The 23,119-nt window shown below is 45.3% G+C and overlaps 1 protein-coding gene across 5 annotated transcripts in view; it reads right to left on the bottom strand.

Moving 5' to 3' along the window:
* Nucleotides 1-23,119, bottom strand: part of dennd1a (DENN/MADD domain containing 1A) — a 146,409-nt gene that overhangs the window by 100,179 nt on the left and 23,111 nt on the right. For all 5 annotated transcript variants that reach the window (XM_014143465.2, XM_014143472.2, XM_014143479.2 and 2 more), the window contains exon 3: nt 14,140-14,183. In XM_014143465.2, the coding sequence (XP_013998940.1) occupies nt 14,140-14,183 (44 nt within the window). The remainder of the gene's footprint in view (nt 1-14,139; nt 14,184-23,119) is intronic.

The following is a 23,119-nucleotide window of genomic DNA, read 5'->3' on the forward strand; positions in this document are numbered from 1 at the left end:
TTTTATTGCAATGGGCCCTGAAGTGAACTAGGCTTTCGGCGGCCATGAAGCTGAAGTCCTGACTCCTCCAATTATCCCATCACTTTCACAGCCGCCTTCAAAGTAGATTCAGTTATATTAACTAGAAGATACCCAACTAGATATAACTAGATTAAAATATGATTTAATATAGAGGGTTGCCAGGTGACCTACGATGCCTCCTGGCGGCCATGTTGGAAGACCAATAAATCAATTCTTTCGACAACAACAGCTGAGCGGCTACTCCAAGCTGCATGATAACAATGCCTAAAACTACTTGATTAATTACTATGGTCAATTTCTGTGCCGTATTTGGATGTTCCAACAAGGCAGGAAAGACAACTGACAAAAAAAGAAACCTTTTTCACCATCAAGACCTGAACCCAGACAGTTGTCAGTACAGGGTCTGCTCCGATCATTTCATCAATGGTAAGTCTAATTTCAAGTTTAGTTTAGCTGTTACCTGTTATGCCACCCAGATGTTAACAAGTCTAAGTTGGCCAACATGCGTCTCTCTCATAGGCGGCGAGTGAGTTTGAAGTTTTGGGGAAGCTACACTATACAGTGCCTTCGGACAGTATTCAGACTTTTTCCACATTTTCTTAGGTTACAGCCTTATTAAAAAATGTATTAAATTGTTTTATTTTCTCATCAATCTCCAGAGATGTTCGATCAGGTTCACGTCCAGGCTGTGGCTGGGCCAATCAAGGACATTGAGAGACTTGTCCCAAAGCCACTCCTGTGTGGTCTTGGCTATGTGCTTAGGGTCGTTCTCCTGTTGGAAGGTGAACCTTCGCCCCAATCTGAGCTAGTCTCCCAGTCCCTGCAACTGAAAAACATCCCCACAGCATGATGCTGTTTCTCATGGTCTGAGAGTCCTTTAGGTGCCTTTTGGCAAACTCCAAGTGGGCTGTCATGTGCCTTTTACTGAGGAGTGGCTTCCATCTGGCCATGCTACCATAAAGACCTAATTGGTAGAGTGCTGCAGAGATGGTAGTCCTTCTGGAAGGTTCTCCCATTTCCACAGAAGAATTCTAGAGCTCTGTCAGAGTGACCATCGGGTTCTTGGACCAAGGCCCTTCTCCCCCGATTGCTCAGTTTGGCCGGGAGGACAGCTCTAGGAAGTCTTCGTGGTTCCAAACTTAATTCATTTAAGAATGATGGAGGCCACTGTGTTCTTGGGGACCTTCAATGCTGCAGAAATGTTTTGGTACCCTTCCCCAGATCTGTGCCTTGACACAATCCTGTCTCGGATCTCTACGGACAATTCCTTCGACCTCATGGCTTGGTTTTTGCTCTGACAAGCACTGTCAACTGTGGGACCTTATATAGACAGGTGTGTGCCTTTCCAAATCATGTACAATCAATTGAATGGCCAAGCAGATGCACACAAGCCTAAGATCACCATGCGCAAGGCCAAGTGTCGGCTGGAGTGGTGTAGAGCTCGCCGCCATTGGACTCTGGAGCAGTGGAAACACGTTCTCTGGAGTGATGAATCACGCTTCACTATCTGGCAGTCTGACGGACTAATCTGGGTTTGGCGGATGCCAAAAGAACACTACCTGCCCGAATCCATAATACCAACTGCAAAGTTTGGTGGAGGAGGAATAATGGCCTGGGGCTGTTTTTCATAGTTCGGGCTAGGACCCTTAGATGTAGTGAAGGGAAATCTTAACGCTACAGCATACAATGACATTCCAGACGATTCTGTGCTTCCAACATTGTGGCAAAAGTTTGGGGAAGGCCCTTTCCTGTTTCAGCATGACAATGGCCCTGTGCGCAAAGTAAGGTCCATACAGAAATTGATTGTCGAGATCGGTGTGGAAGAACATGACTAGTCTGCACAGAGCCCTGACCTCAACCCCATCGAACACTTTTGGGATGAATTAAAACGCAGACTGCGAGCCAGGCCTAATCGCCCGACATCAGTGCCCGACCTCACTAATGCTCGTGGCTGAATGGAAGCAAGTCCCCACAGCAATATTCCAACATCTAGTGGAAAGCCTTCCCAGAAGAGTGGAGGATGTTATAGCAGCAAAGGGGGAACTAATTCCATATTAATGCCCATGATTTTGGAATGAGATATTCGACGAGCAGGTGTCCACATACTTTTGGTCATGTAGTGTATTTTTTTCACCATAAAAATGCACCTTTACAATAAACATGCATACATCTATTATCGCATTTGCAGACTAATGTAAGCCTATTAAACTCAGCAAAAAAAGAAACGTCCCTTTTTCAGGACCCGGTCTTTCAAAGATAATTCGTAAAAATCCAAATAACTTCACAGATCTTCAATGTAAAGGGTTTAAACACTGTTTCCCATGCTTGTTCAATGAACCATAAACAATTAATGAACATGCACCTGTGGAACGGTAGTTAAGACACTAACAGCTTACAGACGGTAGGCAATTAAGGTCACAGTTATGATAACTTAGGACACTAAAGAGGCCTTTCTACTGACTCTGAAAAACACCAAAAGAAAGATGCCCAGGGTCCCTGCTCATCTGCGTGAACATGCCTTAGGCATGCTGCAAGGAGGCATGAGGACTGCAGATGTGCCAGGGTAATATATTGCAATGTCCGTACTGTGAGACGCCTAAGACAGCACTACAGGGAGACAGGATGGACAGCTGATCGTCCTCTCAGTGGCAGACCACGTGTAACAACACCTGCACAGGATCGGTACATCCGAACATCATACCTGCGGGACAGGTACAGGATGGCAACAATAACTACCCGAGTTACACCCGAACGCACAATCCTTCCATCAGTGCTCAGACTGTCCGCAATAGGCTGAGAGAGGCTGGACTGAGGGCTTGTAGGCCTGTTGTAAGGCAGGTCCTCACCAGACATCACCGGCAACAACGTCACCTATGGGCACAAACCCACCGTCGCTGGACCAGACAAGACTGGCAAAAAGTGCTCTTCACTGATGAGTCGCGGTTTTGTCTCACCAGGGGTGATGGTCGGATTCGCATTTATCGTCGAAGGAATGAGCGTTACACCGAGGCCTGTACTCTGGAGCGGGATCGATTTGTAGGTGGAGGGTACATCATGGTCTGGGGCGGTGTGTCACAGCATCATTGGACTGAGCTTGTTGTCATTGCAGGCAATCTCAACGCTGTGCGTTACAGGGAAAACATCCTCCTCCCTCATGTGGTACCCTTCCTGCAGTCTCATCCTGACATGACCCTCCAGCATGACAATGCCACCAGCCATGCCATACTCCTCGTTCTGTGCGTGATTTCCTGCAAGACAGGAATGTCAGTGTTCTGCCATGGCCAGCGAAGAGCCCGGATCTCAATCCCATTGAGCACGTCTGGGACCTGTTGGATCGGAGGGTGAGAGCTAGGGCCATTCCCCCCAGAAATGTCCGGGAACTTGCAGGTGCCTTGGGGGAAGAGTGGGGTAACATCTCACAGCAAGAACTGGCAAATCTGGTGCAGTCCCTGAGGAGGAGACGCACTGCAGTACTTAATGCAGCTGGTGGCCACACCAGATAACTGACTGTTATTTTTTATTTTGACCCTCCCTTTGCTCAGGGACACATTATTCCATTTCTGTTAGTCACATAGTATATGTCTCAGTTATTGAATCTTATGTTCACACAAATATTTACACATGTTAAGTTTGCTGAAAATAAACGCAGTTGACAGTGAGAGGACGTTTATTTCTAATGTGATGAGTAGATTGGATAGTGATAATTTAGGCTATAAATATAACTCAGTCTAATCACTGTGTATGGCTGACTGCATAGTGGCATAGTAGATATGGACATAGCATAGTGGATATGCTATATCAGTGACGTTTCTTCTCTTTTCTTTGTCTTGAATGCAACCATATAATCTAGGTTTACGAAAAGGGGAGACACAAATTGCACAACATGATGTGCATATAGCTTAAAAGAGGATATTATTTCCCTAAAACACCTTCCACTGGCACTGACCCAATGATAATTTGTTGAGAAAATGTATGGACGTTACAGCATAGGACAAAGGCCTCAATGGAATAGGGGCAATTCGATGCATGATTTTATTTTACTTTAAAATGTATGCCATACAAAGACCATTGATATATAAGTTTAGCAAGCAAATCCATGCACAAGGACTACTTTTTACAATTTCCACTGATAATTCTACAAAAACACATTTACTGGAAAAACTGTGCAGATACAAAGTTTGGTAACAGAATTTCAGTAAAATACCCCTCAGTTTTATTCTACTGTAGGTCCACCAGTTGACCTCTATCAAGACACCCATGTCAACTGGATTCACACTGTGAAGATGAGCAACGCTGCAGCATCATCAGTTTCTATTTTACTACTTTGTCCATTTCCAGATATAAAAGGAGACATTGCTCAGTTAGACAAAATGGTTGTCATATACTCTCCCTTGGTCAATCTGAATGATTCTGTTGTGCCATTTGAGTAGAGAGCCCCGCCACCTTGACGTCATCATGAAAGTGCCCCCTTAAATTGAATCGTGTAGCAATAACTTCTGATTAAAACCTTTTTTTTTTTTTTTGCCTAAAATAACACACCCAAATCTAACTGCCGGTAGCTCAGGACCTGAAGCAAGGACATGCATATTATTGACACCATTTGAAAGGAAACACTTTGAAGTTTGTGGAAATTTGAAATTAATGTAGGAGAATATAACACAGATCTGGTAAAAGATAATACAAACAAAAAACATGCATTTTTTTGTTCCATCTTTGAAATGCAAGAGAAAGGCCATACATTCAGATAGGAGTCTAGGTGTAATTTAGATTTTGGCCACCGGATGGCAGCAGTGTGTGCAACGTTTCAGACTGATCCAGTGAAGAATTACATTACTGTACAATATGTTGTATCAAGTCTGCCAAGAGTTTGCCCAAATGTGCCGAATTGGTCAATTGATACATTTTCAAGTACATAACTATAGAGAACATACAAAAATGCTATGGTAATCAAAAAGTGTACACTCCCAGGAATGTCATACTTTTTTATAGCTTTTTTAACTAGGCAAGTCAGTTAGAAACAAATTCTTATTTACAATGACGGCCTAGGAACAGTGGGTTAAAGGCCTTGTTCAGGGGCAGAATAACAGATGCTCACCTTGTTAGCTCGGGGATTTGATCTAGCAACCTTTTGGTAACTGGTCCAACGCTCTAAGCACTAGGCTACCTGCCACCCCATAAATGATGGATCATTAGCTAAAACACTAACTTCCACACATCTAGATGGCCGGGCTGGGTGGGTATGGGGCTAGAGATAGCTGAGAGGTCAAACTGTAGTTCCTACATTTGAACATATACATTTATTTTATTAAACACACCTATGCTACATTTTATCTCTTGGACCCTCAGGATGACAAATCAGAGCAAGATTACTGAATGTAAGTACATTATTTACCTTCAAAGGTGAATGTATCAAACCAGTTGCCATGATAACATTTTTGTTGTTGTTGTGCACTCTCCTCAAACAATAGCATGGTATTTATTCACTGTAATAGCTAGAGTTAATTGGGCACTGCAGTTAGGTTAACAATAATTTAAGCTTTCTGCCCATATAAGACATATCTATGTCCTGGAAAATTGGCTGCTGTATACAATGTCATACTAGTCACATTAGCAACAACCGTCCCGGTTTAGGGACACCCATCCCATAGAGGTTAAACAGAAAGAAAGTTTCACAGTAATATATTTATCTACAAATGTATGAATATATAAAATGTCATTTGGAACAACATGTAAAATACTATTGTTTATGACATTGTAAACATATTATACTTTAATAATAGGCTATGTTGTTATATGGGTAAAATTAAAAGTATTTTGTGTTCATCTCTGCTTTCCCTTGCCCCATTGAATAAAATGTATTTCTTATAATCTAACTATTTTTATTTTATTTTACAATTTAAACACATTTAGCATAGAAAATGTAATTGTTACGGTAGTCTTTGGAAAACCATCTTCCTTATCACAGTGGCATCTCCAAGTGCAACTCAGACCATTTGGGAGAAGAGTATCTGGCATTGAACTTGGCAGTAGTAGTTGTATGTTTTAAGCTAAAGGATCCCATCATTTCCTGCTTCCAGACATTTTAAGGGTTGGATTTGCACTAAACAATTTGATGTCAGCGCAAGGCATGTACAACATCTGGTAAAACGATTAGCCTCATACACACTGACTGACCAGATGAATCCAGGTGAAAGCTATGATCCATTATTGATGTCACTTGGTAAATCAACTTCAATCAGTGTAGATGAAGGGGAGGAGACAGGTTAAATAAGGATTTTTAAGCCTTGAGACAAGTAAGACATGGATTGTGTGTCCCATTCAGAGGGTGAATGAGCAAAACAAAAAAACTAGAATCAGGTGTTAGTGCTGGAACAGAAGCCTGCATACCCAGCAGGGTTGGCCTGCTCCAGTTGTAATAGGTGTATACATTATGTATGACTTATAAACTGTATTTTGTTCCCAACATTTTGCTAACATAGGTACACCCACGGTATACAAGGATGACCCCTTATTCTATTGGGACAGTAATTTGGACCTCTTCATCTGCAGACAGGGTATTTCACAGCTCTCTATATTTGAGGACAGAAAACATCACAATGAAACAGGCTGCATTCTACTCAAATTAGACAGCACTGAATACCATGTTGCTATATCTCTCTGTCCTCATAGTTTTCCTCGCTTGGGACTGGAGAATCTTTTCATAATGGCCTCCCACAAAGGTACCTGTCTTATCCAAAGTAGCCGACTCTCTCCCCTTCTCTGACAGCTGGAGCTGCTAATCCTTTCACTCGGACTCCTGAGTGGTGCAGCGGTCTAAGGCACTGCATCTCAGTGCTTGAGAAGTCACTACAGACACCCTGGTTCGAATCCAGGCTGTATCACAACCGGCCATGATTGGGAGTCCCACAGGGCGGCGCACAAATGGCCCAGCGTCATCCATGTTTGTCCGGTGTAGGCCGTCATTGTAAATAAGAATTTGTTATTAACTGACTTGCCTAGTTAAATAAAAGTTACATTTAAAAAAAATATATATATATATATTTCATAGAAAATGTCATGCCATGGTTGTTAGCTGGCTAGCTACATACTGTATGCATTTAGAGTGTATTTTTTGAATGTATAATGATACATACATCAAGAGCTAGCAAGCTAAAATTAAGTTAGCTAGCTGTAGCTGGAGATATCTATTTCACTTAGCTATACTATACCGTATGTAAAGTTAGCTAGCGAGCTAACAATACATTAGGAGCTCATTTGAGTTAGCCTACACATTAATGCTAAGTTACTGTAGCAAGCTAGCTAGCTAATTATACATCGTTTGTATATAATTTTCTAAATATATTTACTTACTTGAATAGGTTATCCTACTGCCTCTATTTTTAAGGTCCTTAGAAAAACAAAAAAAAACATTTTTGGTGGTAGCAAAACGAAGCCAGCGATGTGGACAATAGGAGGACACACAGGGCAACAAAGGTCCAACAGACTGACTCTGGTCTTCCAACATGGCTCCTGGTGTGGTTGCTAGGTGATGTGACGCAACTGCAACCTCTCTATATGTACACATTTAGCCAATCCAGAGGGGTTAAACAACAAGCAATTATTGAGCGTTTCTTTTTTCTCTTTTATTGTCTGTTTTGAATCCATTCATCCTGACAGAGGCGAGAGGAAGAAGAAAGGGGTTGGGGGATGAACGACTGGAGGGGATGAAGAGAAGGGAAGCTGAGGGGTGGCAATGGGCCTTGGGCATGCATATTCAACAGGATAGGATTCAAGAAGAGAAGGGGGGATTTTGCATCGGGCCATGTGTGGCTACCTCTAAATGCCTGGTCCTCATGTGGAGATTAGGGACACAAGCGGAGGAGAACCCAGCAGGGTGAATGGGAAGGGTGGCAGACTAGAACTGAACACGTCCATAGTTAGCTCACCTTAGCAAGCTACACAACAAGCCAACATATGAGTAGGTCATCATCTATTTCAGAGAAACATTAACCCCTACTACAATGTTCAAGGGCTGGTTTCCTGAATCTCCCGAATGCCTAGCCTAGACTTCATCTGGATCCAAGAAACCGGCTCCTTAGTGTCTGCTTAATCTATAGTTAAAGACAAATAAGGCTTGTATCAATAATTCAATCTGCACTGTCGACCCATGGTTGAGGCCAAGGCCATATTTAATACATGGGTAAAGTTTCACATACGCTATTTCAACTTCCCCTTGACTTCTGTGAAAATCAATGGCCTTTTAGATCGGTCAATTACCAAGAGTCTATCAGAGTTAAATCCACTGGGTCAACAAACCAAACCACTTGAGACTTGATGAACTCTTATAAAATGGCCTTTTCTTGCCTTCAAGAAGCTATGTCAGCGCCTCTATTTTAAAGATGCCGGTATAGCAGTGTGACTGGCCTCCAGTTTGCAAATCTCGTAAGACTCCATTTTAAGGCCCTAATTTGTATTTCAGTCTCACAGAAGGCTAGGCAAATGTATCTGAAAACAACCACTTGCGCCACCTTCCTCCAGAGGCAGGGCGAAGGTTGATAAATCGTTGTCAGTGTCCCCCAGTAAAGCCACTTTCACAGGCCAGGTTCAGAAGTAGCGGCGGAGGGTTAATGGGCAGGAAGCATTCCGTTTCATTGTTTGTTTGCTGTTGGAAGTCAAATGAGGAAGAACAGTTACTGGGTGTCGCTCTCCCTGTCTCCGCTCCCTGTCTCCGTCTGTCTCCGCTCCCTGTCTCCGTCTGTCGTGCTCCCTGTCTCCGTCTGTCTCCCCTCCCTGTCTCCGTCTGTCGCGCTCCCTGTCTCCGTCTGTCTCCGCTCCCTGTCTCCGTCTGTCTCCGCTCCCTGTCTCCGTCTGTCGTGCTCCCTGTCTCCGTCTGTCTCCGCTCCCTGTCTCCGTCTGTCGCGCTCCCTGTCTCCGTCTGTCGCGCTCCCTGTCTCCGCTCCCTGTCTCCGTCTGTCTCCGCTCCCTGTCTCCGTCTGTCGCGCTCCCTGTCTCCGTCTGTCGCGCTCCCTGTCTCCGTCTGTCTCCGCTCCCTGTCTCGCTCCCTGTCTCCGTCTGTCTCCGCTCCCTGTCTCCGTCTGTCGCGCTCCCTGTCTCCGTCTGTCGCGCTCCCTGTCTCCGCTCCCTGTCTCCGTCTGTCTCCGCTCCCTGTCTCCGTCTGTCTCCGCTCCCTGTCTCCGTCTGTCTCCGCTCCCTGTCTCCGTCTGTCTCCGCTCCCTGTCTCCGTCTGTCTCCGCTCCCTGTCTCCGTCTGTCTCCGCTCCCTGTCTCCGTCTGTCTCCGCTCCCTGTCTCCGTCTGTCTCCGCTCCCTGTCTCCGTCTGTCTGCGCTCCCTGTCTCCGTCTGTCGCGCTCCCTGTCTCCGTCTGTCTCCGCTCCCTGTCTCCGTCTGTCTCCGCTCCCTGTCTCCGTCTGTCTCCGCTCCCTGTCTCCGTCTGTCTCCGCTCCCTGTCTCCGTCTGTCTCCGCTCCCTGTCTCCGTCTGTCGCGCTCCCTGTCTCCGTCTGTCGCGCTCCCTGTCTCCGTCTGTCGCGCTCCCTGTCTCCGTCTGTCTCCGCTCCCTGTCTCCGTCTGTCTCCGCTCCCTGTCTCCGTCTGTCGCGCTCCCTGTCTCCGTCTGTCGCGCTCCCTGTCTCCGTCTGTTGCGCTCCCTGTCTCCGTCTGTCTCCGCTCCCTGTCTCCGTCTGTCTCCGCTCCCTGTCTCCGTCTGTCGCGCTCCCTGTCTCCATCTGTCTCCGCTCCCTGTCTCTGTCTGTCGCTCTCCCTGTCACTCTCCCTGTCTCTCTCTTTATGCATGCAGTGTCATCTTTCCACTGAGGGGAGTTTCGCATTTTGTCCACCAACTCACTTTGCACATCTTCACATTTGAACCTCATGCCTTAACACCACCCAATTCTTGGAACACTTCCATTTCTCAGACAGCCGTGTTTTCTATGTTTTCATCTACTCGCTCTCTCTCTCTCCCTCCAATACCTCCCTCCCCTGCTCCAGATGCTTAACGGTTGCCTTCACCTACGTCGGTAACTGATGCCATATGTGCAGCCAGGTGTCCCCAGGAGCCGACGCCAAGCCACGCTAAGGTGAGCCGCAATTAAGAGATACACCCCAGACCGTCAGACAAGCACTGGGAAAACCACATCACAATTATCTCCCTTCAGGATGAAGACACAATAAGCAGCCATATTTTTCCCACACGGGGTAATGATGGGTTTACTAGTAGATGGGATTAAGCTGCACTCTGCAAATCTGGCGTCAGGTAGAGGTTCAGCTAACGTTACCTTACCTGAAGGCTTAATGTGTAGGGAATAAGATGTAACACTGACCTGAGGTCAGGTCTTTGGGAAATGTAATCCTACACCACAAATCTAGCCTATTTCACGAGCTTGACACTTTGCCGGAGTTGGTGATATGGTGGTGAGTTAATTTTATCTACACACACATTTTTCTTCTGAAAGAGACGACTTAGCCTAATGTAGACATCTAATGCCTCTAGATAAGACCTTTTAATCACTATCGCCGGTTGTTGATAGATTATGTGCCAGTGTCACCAAGGTCTCCGGGTGAGGTTGTCATGGAGATCAGAGGTCATTATTGGTGGTTGGTTACTTCCCGCAGTTTGTGTGTTACAGATGTAGGATCTTAATTTGAGCCAGTTTGCTACAGCAGGAAAATAATCCTGCAGCAACAGGAAATGTGAATTATTATGTGGAATATAATTAATGGACATTTTTTGTATGGGTTGAAACATTTTTCTTTAGGGCAAATTAAGTCTGGCATTTTAAAGTGGAAATTACAAACTTTAGAAGCCTTGTTAAACCTTGAATGCACTACACATTTGCATTTCCTGCTGTGCAGGAACATTTTCAGCAACAAAAGAGTGATCAAATGAAGATCCTACACATGTAGTGTGTGTGTGCAAACGTGAATATTCAACACCCCCGCTTTCTCTCCCTCCGTTTCCCTTTCTACTTCTTTTGGTAGAAGGTCACAAAATTTGAATATTCCCTTGTTAAAAAGCGCCTCGATTCTTCTCCCTATGCCGGAGAAGTTAAAATGCTCTAGCGGCACGCTACATCAAAGCCAGCCCAACTTCAAAAAACGATTTCTCTCCATTACGGGGAAAAAAGTACCTTGTCGCATTAAGTTAAGGAAAACATGCAGCAGCTGCCTAATTTAAAGGATTCAAAGCTTATGTGTCAATGCGATGTGGCTGTGTCAGAGGATGGAGATGGAGAAAACGAGTGAGAGAGAGGAGAGAAGAGACTCGGGGCGAAAGCTTTGTTTTAATTATGAGCGAGGGAGCGATTGGAGAGAGAGAGAAGATAGAAGCGAGGGAGATTCCGCTCGTTATTCCGTCACTTTCTATCAAACGGCTTATTTACGTTTCCGATTACATTCCCCGGCGCAAACGGCGAGATCTATCAGCGGCAGAGAGAAAGGACGAACAAGATAATGACAAGCAACTATTCCTCCTCTTCAGAAACAAATACGCTTGTGTGTCTGAATAATAGTCCAGGGTAGTTATTCCTACACCTTGTATAGGAGTTTCCAAGTGCGCAAACCGAACACAAATCAAATCAAATGAACGTTTGGTTAACATTAAACACAAGCCTTCAGATGATGCCTGATGAGTAAAACCCACGACCCACTATCTACGGCTGCCTCTGATATACCACATAGGGTTCTGGCTAAAAGAGGTGCCCTAGCACTACACAGCTGATTCAAATCATCAAAGCTTGATGATGAGATGGTTACTTGAATCAGCTGTGTAGTGCTAGAGCAAAAAACTAAACGTGCACCCAGGGGGACCCAAGGAACTGAGTTTGGGAAACGCTGCACTACAGTATAAAGGGAATAGGTGCTGTTTCAGATCTACCCTGTTGTCCTAGAAGCTCCAGCTGAGAGTTGACTGACGCCATACTGTTGCCGACTAGAGAGATGTAAGGGAGCTACTGGGTTGGCCATTGGGCAGGGTGCGGTGTGTTTGGGGGGGAACATCATTAACAACCCACAGATGAGAATGAGACTGGGACTGGTACCAGCTACCCTCTTTTGTTTCCAGCCATCTTTCATCTTCTCCCTCTCTTTTTCACTCTCTTCTTCTCTCTTGGGCCTTGCTCCTCCATCATTCTGTGAACTACAAAGAGGGGGATGGGTGAAGGAGCGTGGCATCGCGGCTCAAGGGAAGCCAAAGGGTCGGCTATCATTATCAATTTTTCACTACCTATCATCTTTCCTCTCTATCCAATATTCTTAAACTCTACTTCTCGTTCTATTTTTCTTCCTCGCTCTTTCTCTTCATCTCAGTCTCTCTTTCCCATTCTCGTTCCTAGAGCAACGTAGGCTCCGTAATTCGAGACAGATTCTTTACTGTATGGAACAAAGGTGGCCCGGGATGAAACATCCATTAGCAACAAAGGATGTGGCTTTTCTTCTGCATCAAATAATTGCACAAGAAGGAAACAGAACGAGAGAACGAGAGAGAGAGACGGGCGGGGGGAGGTTGCTTCGCTTGGAATAAACAAGGCTACGTGATTAGTGTGTGTGTGTGTGTGTGTGTGTGTGTGTGTGTGTGTGTGTGTGTGTGTGTGTGTGTGTGTGTGTGTGTGTGTGTCCCGCTTGGTTAATAGAATGTTGTTGTTTTTTCGACTAACGGGGCAACCTGAATTCATGTTTGGCATTCTGTCTCTTTGAAGAGCATGCAGGACAATGAGTTCCAGTTGCTACCTCGGAGGATTCTATGGGCACGGCTCTATGGTAACACACGTAGGATCCAGGTCAATACGCCATTGATTTAACACGACCCTGGATGCTCGAGAGATGAAAGGAGGAAGAAAAATTAGAGGAAACATGCACCCTCCTACTTCTAATCAAAAGTACCTTTTCACCGGCAACGCCATGTACTCCTTTGTGTAATAAACAAACGACAAAATGTCTACAGAATAGTTTTGGTTTGTGTTTTTGTGTGAATATACACTGTGTATGCAGAGGAGGTGTCAGAGATATGCTAGCAATATCAAGGAAGCATATGGCTATGGTGACTGACGGCGCAATTAGTCAACGGAGAAGAGCTCGACACCCACTCTCTCGTCGCTCTGCAAAGTCGCAAACGAATCCACAGAGCCAGGAGAGACGCCGCAAACAACAAAGACGTCTTTTTGTGTGAAGAAAGACAAAGCAGGGGGATTCTCACTGCTCTCAAACAAATAAACCAAGAAAGTTCTCTTCTCTTTCAAAAAGAAATTGCAATTTCTCAAACACAAAGAAAGTTTGTTTGTCAAGTTTGTATCAAGTTTCTGGAAAATAAATATATAAACAACTCTGCATTCATATTATTTCTTTAGCCTTTTTCAAATCTTGGGAGCTACAATGAATTTCTGAAGCTGCATGTGTCTGCATTGCCCGGTACACAGACAATAGTAGTGTCCTTTATAGTAGTGAAGACAGACACATCTACTGTACGTACACACACCTTTTACTATCCTTGTGGTGAACAAACTATTTATTCCCATTCAAATTCCTATTTTCCTTAACCCTAATCCCAAACCCCTAATCATAAAACTAACCCCCATCTTTTAATCCCAACCATAATTGTAAACCTAAAATTGCCTTTTTCCTTGTTGGGATCGGCGAAATGTCCACACTTGTCCGACTTTCCTTGTTTTACTGTGGGGACTTCTGGTCACACGCACGCACGCGCACGCACGCACACACACACACACACACACACGCACACACACACACACGCACACACACACACGCACACACACACACACGCACACACACACACACACACACAGCGAGCGAGACGGGGTCAAACACACCAACCGGTCCTATCTCCCCCTTGCGCCCATAAAAAAAGACCACATAAATGCCAAGCGTTTAAAATAAAAGGGGCCGATACGCACCCACACAAAAAGAGAGAGACAGGCGACATCAAAGAGCAAGAGTCAAAATAGGCGACACCAGGAAAAAGAAAACTATCAAGATAAAGGGGGCTGAAAAAAGCTAAAGAAACAAATAAATAAATAGTGGCGAAGAAAGAGGGGGGGGGGGGTGAGAGAAGAAGAGAGAAAAATGAGAGAGAGAGAGATAGAAAAGAGGAAGTTAATTATGCATTCCAAACCTGGTCGATGTAGTCCTCGGGGAATCGCCTCCGCACCTCCGGATCTGTAAATAATTGACAGATAATATTAATTGGCTTTGGATTAGTGAGCAGGCCGAGTAGAGCACATTAATATTTGATCAGAGGATGATAGGGACCCTGGCAGGGGATCGGAGGAGGGCAGCTGAGGCTGCCTGGCTGATTAGGGGCCAGAGAGGGAGGTGTTACTACCCCCATCCCTCCTTCCCCCCACCACCACCAACCCATCCACCCTTTTCCTCCCTTTCTCCGGAAAAGGAGAGCTGAGAAAAAGAGAAAAAAAAAGAAGTAAAGGAGTGTATTTGATGATCCACTTTTCTCAGTTGGGGGGAGATGGGGGTGTGGGGGGACTAAGCTGTCTTGCTTAACCTCCAACTGGAGCGCATGTTGAAGTCTAACCTAAGGGATGAGAATGGGGGGAGGTCATTTTGTCCATCTAACATAGCAGGTGTAAAAAGACTCCTGAGTGGAGTCCCATATTTGTTTTTCAGGGTAAACGGAAGTTAGGTTGAAAATACTGTATCACTGAAATCCGTAAACATCCGCTTTCTACCGATCCGCGGAAGGTGCTGTCCATCAAATGACTGCTAATTCTTGTATTTCAATTGATGGTTGTGATTTTTGTTTTGTTTTTGCAGCTGCACAAGCGGAAAATCTGTCAAGGTCACTGAATCAAAGACAACAATCCAAAACTCTCTCCCTAAAGGCTCAACCCAAAACCCTCACCCCTGAGGGGGCTGACTGGGTTCCACCTCTGTCTGCAGGACTAACCACAGCCACTAGACTTCCAGGCTACATTACTGGAAACATCAGGGATCTGCTTAGGACATTGAGGTCCCAGCATCTGCCAAAGCTAAAAATCCCTTACACCACCACTAATTCTTCCAATCCAGAGACACTTAATTCAAAGAAACGGCCTTCCCAAACTCTCTGAAAGATGGAGAGTTTGACTGTTTGGTACACTTGATAAGTATGTCATCCTAAAATATGTCGCTAGAATCAGTCACGACATCCTCTAAAGAAAAGACCAGTAGGCAAACTAAAATAAGCCTCTACTATCCTTGTATTTGGTGACACATCAACGAAAGGCCCAAGCCTATGACACAGCTCTAAATGACATTACCATGGTGTCCCTGCTTGACTGTCGCTACAACAGAGCAGAAGAGTCAGACTGTCAGAGGTAATTCCAACTCAGACGGATGTCTACAATATCTGCCGGGATGCTGATGTACATCTGTGCACTTGGCTACCTGCCCGCCCTACCAGTCTAACCCGCCTGCCAGTCTGCCCATCTGGGGGGGGGGGCAGTCTGCCAGCTGCATGGGCATAGCTGCATCTCAGGTGTAAGTCCTGTGCATGGGTACGACATGGAGCCCCCCGGTCTGTAGCAGCTTTATAAGCAGGCAGATATGAAGACTGAGCAGCACTCTCCAGGCTAACTGTCTGTAGCAGCTTTATAAGCAGGCAGATATGAAGACTGAGCAGCACTCTCCAGGCTAACTGTCTGTAGCAGCTTTATAAGCAGGCAGATATGAAGACTGAGCAGCACTCTCCAGGCTAACTGTCTGCAGCAGCTTTATAAGCAGGCAGATAGGAAGACTGAGCAGCACTCTCCAGGCTAACTGTCTGTAGCAGCTTTATAAGCAGACAGATGTGGACGCTGAGCAGCACTCTCCAGGCTAACTGTGTGTAGCAGCTTTATAAGCAGGCAGATAGGAAGACTGAGCAGCACTCTCCAGGCTAACTGTCTGCAGCAGCTTTATAAGCAGGCAGATATGAAGACTGAGCAGCACTCTCCAGGCTAACTGTCTGTAGCAGCTTTATAAGCAGGCAGATATGAAGACTGAGCAGCACTCTCCAGGCTAACTGTCTGCAGCAGCTTTATAAGCAGGCAGATAGGAAGACTGAGCAGCACTCTCCAGGCTAACTGTCTGCAGCAGCTTTATAAGCAGGCAGATATGAAGACTGAGCAGCACTCTCCAGGCTAACTGTCTGTAGCAGCTTTATAAGCAGGCAGATATGAAGACTGAGCAGCACTCTCCAGGCTAACTGTCTGCAGCAGCTTTATAAGCAGACAGATGTGGACGCTGAGCAGCACTCTCCAGGCTAACTGTCTGCAGCAGCTTTATAAGCAGACAGATATGAAGACTGAGCAGCACTCTCCAGGCTAACTGTCTGTAGCAGCTTTATAAGCAGGCAGATGTGGACGCTGAGCAGCACTCTCCAGGCTAACTGTCTGCAGCAGCTTTATAAGCAGGCAGATAGGAAGACTGAGCAGCACTCTCCAGGCTAACTGTCTGTAGCAGCTTTATAAGCAGGCAGATATGAAGACTGAGCAGCACTCTCCAGGCTAACTGTCTGTAGCAGCTTTATAAGCAGGCAGATGTGGACGCTGAGCAGCACTCTCCAGGCTAACTGTCTGTAGCAGCTTTATAAGCAGGCAGATATGAAGACTGAGCAGCACTCTGCAGGCTAACTGTCTGTAGCAGCTTTATAAGCAGACAGATGTGGACGCTGAGCAGCACTCTCCAGGCTAACTGTCTGCAGCAGCTTTATAAGCAGGCAGATATGAAGACTGAGCAGCACTCTCCAGGCTAACTGTCTGCAGCAGCTTTATAAGCAGACAGATGTGGACGCTGAGCAGCACTCTCCAGGCTAACTGTCTGTAGCAGCTTTATAAGCAGGCAGATAGGAAGACTGAGCAGCACTCTCCAGGCTAACTGTGTGTAGCAGCTTTATAAGCAGGCAGATAGGAAGACTGAGCAGCACTCTCCAGGCTAACTGTCTGTAGCAGCTTTATAAGCAGGCAGATATGAAGACTGAGCAGCACTCTCCAGGCTAACTGTCTGTAGCAGCTTTATAAGCAGACAGATATGAAGACTGAGCAGCACTCTCCAGGCTAACTGTCTGTAGCAGCTTTATAAGCAGGCAGATATGAAGACTGAGCAGCACTCTCCAGGCTAACTGTCTGTAGCAGCTTTATAAGCAGGCAGATGTGGACGCTGAGCAGCACTCTCCAGGCTAACTGTCTGTAGCAGCTTTATAAGCAGGCAGATAGGAAGACTGAGCAGCACTCTCCAGGCTAACTGTGTGTAGCAGCTTTATAAGCAGGCAGATAGGAAGACTGAGCAGCACTCTCCAGGCTAACTGTCTGTAGCAGCTTTATAAGCAGGCAGATATGAAGACTGAGCAGCACTCTCCAGGCTAACTGTCTGTAGCAGCTTTATAAGCAGACAGATATGAAGACTGAGCAGCACTCTCCAGGCTAACTGTCTGTAGCAGCTTTATAAGCAGGCAGATATGAAGACTGAGCAGCACTCTCCAGGCTAACTGTCTGTAGCAGCTTTATAAGCAGACAGATGTGGACGCTGAGCAGCACTCTCGAAGGCTAACTGTCTGTAGCAGCTTTATAAGCAGGCAGATAGGAAGACTGAGCAGCACTCTCCAGGCTAACTGTCTGTAGCAGCTTTATAAGCAGGCAGATGTGGACGCTGAGCAGCACTCTCCAGGCTAACTGTCTGTAGCAGCTTTATAAGCAGGCAGATGTGGACGCTGAGCAGCACTCTCCAGGCTAACTGTCTGTAGCAGCTTTATAAGCAGACAGATATGAAGACTGAGCAGCACTCTCCAGGCTAACTGTCTGCAGCAGCTTTATAAGCAGACAGATGTGGACGCTGAGCAGCACTCTCCAGGCTAACTGTCTGTAGCAGCTTTATAAGCAGGCAGATGTGGACGCTGAGCAGCACTCTCCAGGCTAACTGTCTGTAGCAGCTTTATAAGCAGGCAGATAGGAAGACTGAGCAGCACTCTCCAGGCTAACTGTCTGTAGCAGCTTTATAAGCAGGCAGATGTGGACGCTGAGCAGCACTCTCCAGGCTAACTGTCTGTAGCAGCTTTATAAGCAGGCAGATGTGGACGCTGAGCAGCACTCTCCAGGCTAACTGTCTGTAGCAGCTTTATAAGCAGACAGATATGAAGACTGAGCAGCACTCTCCAGGCTAACTGTCTGCAGCAGCTTTATAAGCAGACAGATGTGGACGCTGAGCAGCACTCTCCAGGCTAACTGTCTGTAGCAGCTTTATAAGCAGGCAGATGTGGACGCTGAGCAGCACTCTCCAGGCTAACTGTCTGTAGCAGCTTTATAAGCAGGCAGATAGGAAGACTGAGCAGCACTCTCCAGGCTAACTGTCTGTAGCAGCTTTATAAGCAGGCAGATAGGAAGACTGAGCAGCACTCTCCAGGCTAACTGTCTGCAGCAGCTTTATAAGCAGGCAGATAGGAAGACTGAGCAGCACTCTCCAGGCTAACTGTCTGTAGCAGCTTTATAAGCAGGCAGATATGAAGACTGAGCAGCAGATAATGAAGAGCAGATAATGTCGCTGGTAATGTAAGGGCCAATGTGAGTGTTTGTCAGACAGTTGACAAATTCAATATACAAAATGATAAATTGAACACTAGCAAATGGTGCTTTCATCCTCACAACATTAGCATCACTGTATAATATTAGTTGTCTTTCCTGTAATCAAGAGTTACTCCAGATAGCGTTATACTTGTCAAAGTGAAACGTACAACAAACTTGGTCTTTGACAAACAATTCAGTGAAAACCCCATTGAAATAAAAGGCTTCATAAGACAGTACACTGAGGTACTGTTTCTCTGCTCGGCTCACCGAACACGTCTCTTCACCTCCGACAGAGGCAGAGCATCAAACAGGACTGTGGGAGTTTTTGCTTGGCTAATGACCATGACAACTTTTGACCTTTTGCAGTGCCAAAATAGATGTGTTGTTTTCTTTTAGTCCACCACAAGCTGCCAGCCAGGTTAGCTCCAAGCCAATGAACGTGAGATACTGTATTTGTTTGAGTGTACAATATTAAGCACAACCTAATACAGTAGAATAGAATTTACTACAACAGTGAACACTGATGCTGGTTGTAATTTTTGAATTTCTTAGCAAGGCAGGTTTTTGCACACACACACCAACACACAAAAGGCCATGGATGATATCAACTGGAGGGGATGGCATGGTGAGCTGAAGTAGAAGAAAAAGTGAGAGAGAAAAAGACAGAACAAGAAGTTGGTAGTACCCAACTCACTAAGGACCATCAGGTCGCTCTACTGTCCCTCTAACAACATCAAATACTTATTATCAAAACAGTATCATGGACATAAAATAATGATTGTGCCGTTATACAATTACATAGCCTAGTGCATATTACACAAGGCAGAAAAACATTTAAAAAACTGATTTAAGATGTATTTGGTACATAATTGGTCTAGCCTAAACTCCAAAATGAAGCAGTGGGTGGCTGCAGGAACAGGGCTGGAGGGCCCAGGGCATACAGAGTTTGGGCAGAATATCCCGTCGGGCAGCGAGAGGCTGCATGCTCCTCTAACAGTGGTTGATGCGTGGATTGAAAGTTAAATAAGTATTTTTATAAGCCCAGCTACTAAAAAGAGGAGGATCCCAGCTGCTACTATATGTATTTCTCAGCTGTTCATATTAAGAACATGCTCTGCTATAAAACCGGCATGACTGAAAGATTTACCGGTGGGAAAGCAGCCTCCATTTGCTATTGGAGTGCATACTGATGACATGTCTTTCTTCCCCTCCCCCGTTCCTGCCCCTGTTCCTGCCTATTTAATAACGGGCCATTCTAAATCAAAACTCATTTTACATATCAGTAAAGACAACATTCAATTGAGAATAGTCTGATGGGTGAAAATATGATCCCTTGATGAGAGAACTGCATGTGCAACCTGAGGCAAGGAAACGCAAGCTTTTTTTGCAACTTCCTCAAATCATCAATATCCTATCATGCAGCTCATATACGTTTTAATTTCTAAGACATTCTAAGGTTTGTATCATTCACTACTAAAGTTTCAAATAACTCTAAATCTAGCATATAGGACCTGTTTCAAATGATCACATTTACACTCAACATAGCCACTTCGCTAAGTTTACTTATATTCTTCTTACTATAAAATCATATAATATAAAATAATGGCACGAGACTTATGAGCATATGTTGTCTGCTAAATTAACAAGCCTACAGCCTATGGCATGGAGCAAAACCAGATAACATACAGTAGGCCAACTCATATTCTGTTCATTTGAAATACATTTTCTTCATATATTTTTCTTTAGACCTGCCTAAAATAAATAATGGATTTATTGTGATGGTGTAGATTAAATTGATTTATTATACTTTTTTAAATGTAGATGTTGGAGGCCTGGAGATGCTAAACGTGTTTATGTTAATTAACGGTCAATTACCGTGAGACCGGCAGTCTTTTGCATGGCAATAACCGGCTGACAAAATGTAACGACCGCCACAGACCTCCTCACACACTTTATTGATGTAAGGATTTACTAAATTCCTCTTTCACAAAAGTCTGTTAGGTCTCTTACCAATACCTGCTGTGACACTAGAACTCAACAACTTACCACATGAAAACAAAGTCTGAGGTCAACAGGTCAAATCAATCAAGAACAGGTGGTGGGAGAAATAAGTCAAATGAAGGTTAGAGATAAAAAAAAAATGAATTTATAAGAATTCTTTATTATATAGAAATGTTTTGCTCAGTGAGAAATGAATATCCAACTAGTCAGTGACAACGGTGTGACAGCAACTACACTACTGGTCAAAGGTTTTACAATGCCTCATTAAAGGGTTTTTCTTCATGTTTATACATATTTCTTTATATGTTTAGCTTTGTCATGTCTCCCACCTGAAACAGGTGCAAACGGCAATAACACAACAGTTGTGCAACCACAATAATTCTGACTTTAATGATGTAGATAAAACGTGTGTGCGTGTATGAAAGACAGAGTTGTTCTTTAGGATGAGAGGCCTATAATCTTATTACCTGATTTCACAGGATTTTAAAGTCAAACTGTTCTGTTTGATCAGAGTAGTTCTTTTTTGGGAGGAGGGGTCTCAAGAACTAATCCGAGTCCCTGACCCCTTTCAGCTTTTTTCCGGCTTAGAGGATGGGAACATGTAGCGGCGACGAATTACAAAGAATGGCAAGAAAGGCTTTCCTGCAAGACTCCTATTGTATTTATGACTGAGACTTAAGGCAATGCCAAGAACAAGAGTGTGGGCGTATTTGAATACTTTAATACTTTCAAATGCATCCTTACCTTTTCCATCCATCCATTCCTTCCTTGCTAGAATAACGTTGAAGAACTCTGGCCTAAAGGCTACAAGGGGCCGACAAACTCTGGCCTAAAGGCTACAAGGGACCGACAAACATCTAAAGTTTCAATCTGCATCTTCTTTGCTTAGGCACTTTTCTCATAATCAACTCCATAATAGCATTGTACGGGCACTTTCTCTACCTATGTCCCACAACCTATGAGGACCACCATACTAACGTCAGAATCTGGCGAAAGGCAAAACCTCTACGGCCTCCCCCCAAAAACACACAAAAAATGTAACTCTCCTCTCTTTCTTTCAGTATGATTTATGGCTCTTTCTGTGCATTCCCACCTCTCCTTTCCTAATACTCAAAATAAAGAGGTCTAGGGTTGGTTGGGGCTATAGCCTGTGCTGGGAGGAGGGAGGGCGTAGGTAGGGAGGATCTGTCCAATGATCCGGGCCTAGTCCCACAGGGCTCTGGGAGCGGGGCACTCGGAGGCAGCCAGGCTGTGTTGACTCCACAAATTGAGTCAACAGAGAACTGCTGACCTTGCTCGCACACAGGTAACAATTCCCCAAACCCTCCTGCTGCAGCTCCTTAAATCACTAGGTCTGTCTAGAGGAGGATAGAGGAGAGTGCAGGTATAGTACAGATAGGCTTTTCTATATTCTCTTTTTTTCTATATTATACTTTACTGTATTATACCTGTATTTTTGGAGGTTAGGTCGGATGAGATGGGGGAGGGCGAAATACTAAATAAATCCAGAGACAAAATAGCTAGGCTAACACCGCTTGCACTTAACTAGCAGAAGTTAAAACCATTTGTACTTCTTTGAAAGAAACTAAACAAGATATAAAATACCCACTTGAACTGAACTGGGTTTAAATGGTAGTTCCTATTACTGCAGGTGGCAAGGCATGCATCTTCACCTGAGACACCAACTGTCTTCATGACTGAAATTTACCAGGCAAGAGTGACCAAGGATGCCAGAACAAAGCTAACACAAATTTACTGGAGGACAAGCTAAGGTGCAAAACATCACAGACTGATGTTATGATGTTATCAAACATTTGAAACAAATAATATTTTTCCTTCAATTTTTTTTGGCAGGTATTTCAAATACTCAATGAATGATCTTTCTCTCTCTCTCTCTCCACACTGCGGCTCGCAAACGACAAACGCAAAAAAAATACTAAACGAAAACATATAATGGGCCCATTTATTTTTTTCGAGTGGCATAAAACTTCCTGCCCCTCGTTGAGTGCTTCCTCTTGCGGTCCTCTGGGGGGGGGGGGTCCAGCAGGGTGGTGTTGGGAGGGGGGGGGATGGTGAATGGTGACAGATCCCCAGAGTGCTCCTTAGCTCCGCCGTGGCCTGCCCAACCCTGGCGACTGTTGCCAGGCGACAGGTCTCAACGAGGTGCAGCAGCGAGCGGTAGCAGCTGGCATGGCCTCTGAGCAGCCTTGAGTAGGGTTGGGGGTGAGGTGGGGGGAGATGTTGGAGAGGAACTCCCCTATAGTTTCAATGACCGTAGAGACTGTACTACATAACACCCCCTACCACCTCCCAAACACACCCTTGGAGGGAGGGAGGGAGGGAGGGAGGGAGGGAGGGAGGGAGGGAGGGAGGGAGGGAGGGAGGGAGGGAGGGAGGGAGGAGGGAGGCTCATCTTTCGGCTGGCCCAGCGGGAGAAGACAAACGCAGGACCACGTCCATCCTGGCTCTCTCTCCCCTGCCATGAGGACGGCAGTCTGGCCCCCTGACGAGGGGAGGGGTGAGGGGGGCCTCTGGGAAGCTAGAAGAGGGGTCTTGGGA

Source organism: Salmo salar, chromosome ssa01 (genome assembly GCF_905237065.1).
Source record: "Salmo salar chromosome ssa01, Ssal_v3.1, whole genome shotgun sequence".
Taxonomy (NCBI): Eukaryota; Metazoa; Chordata; class Actinopteri; order Salmoniformes; family Salmonidae; genus Salmo; species Salmo salar.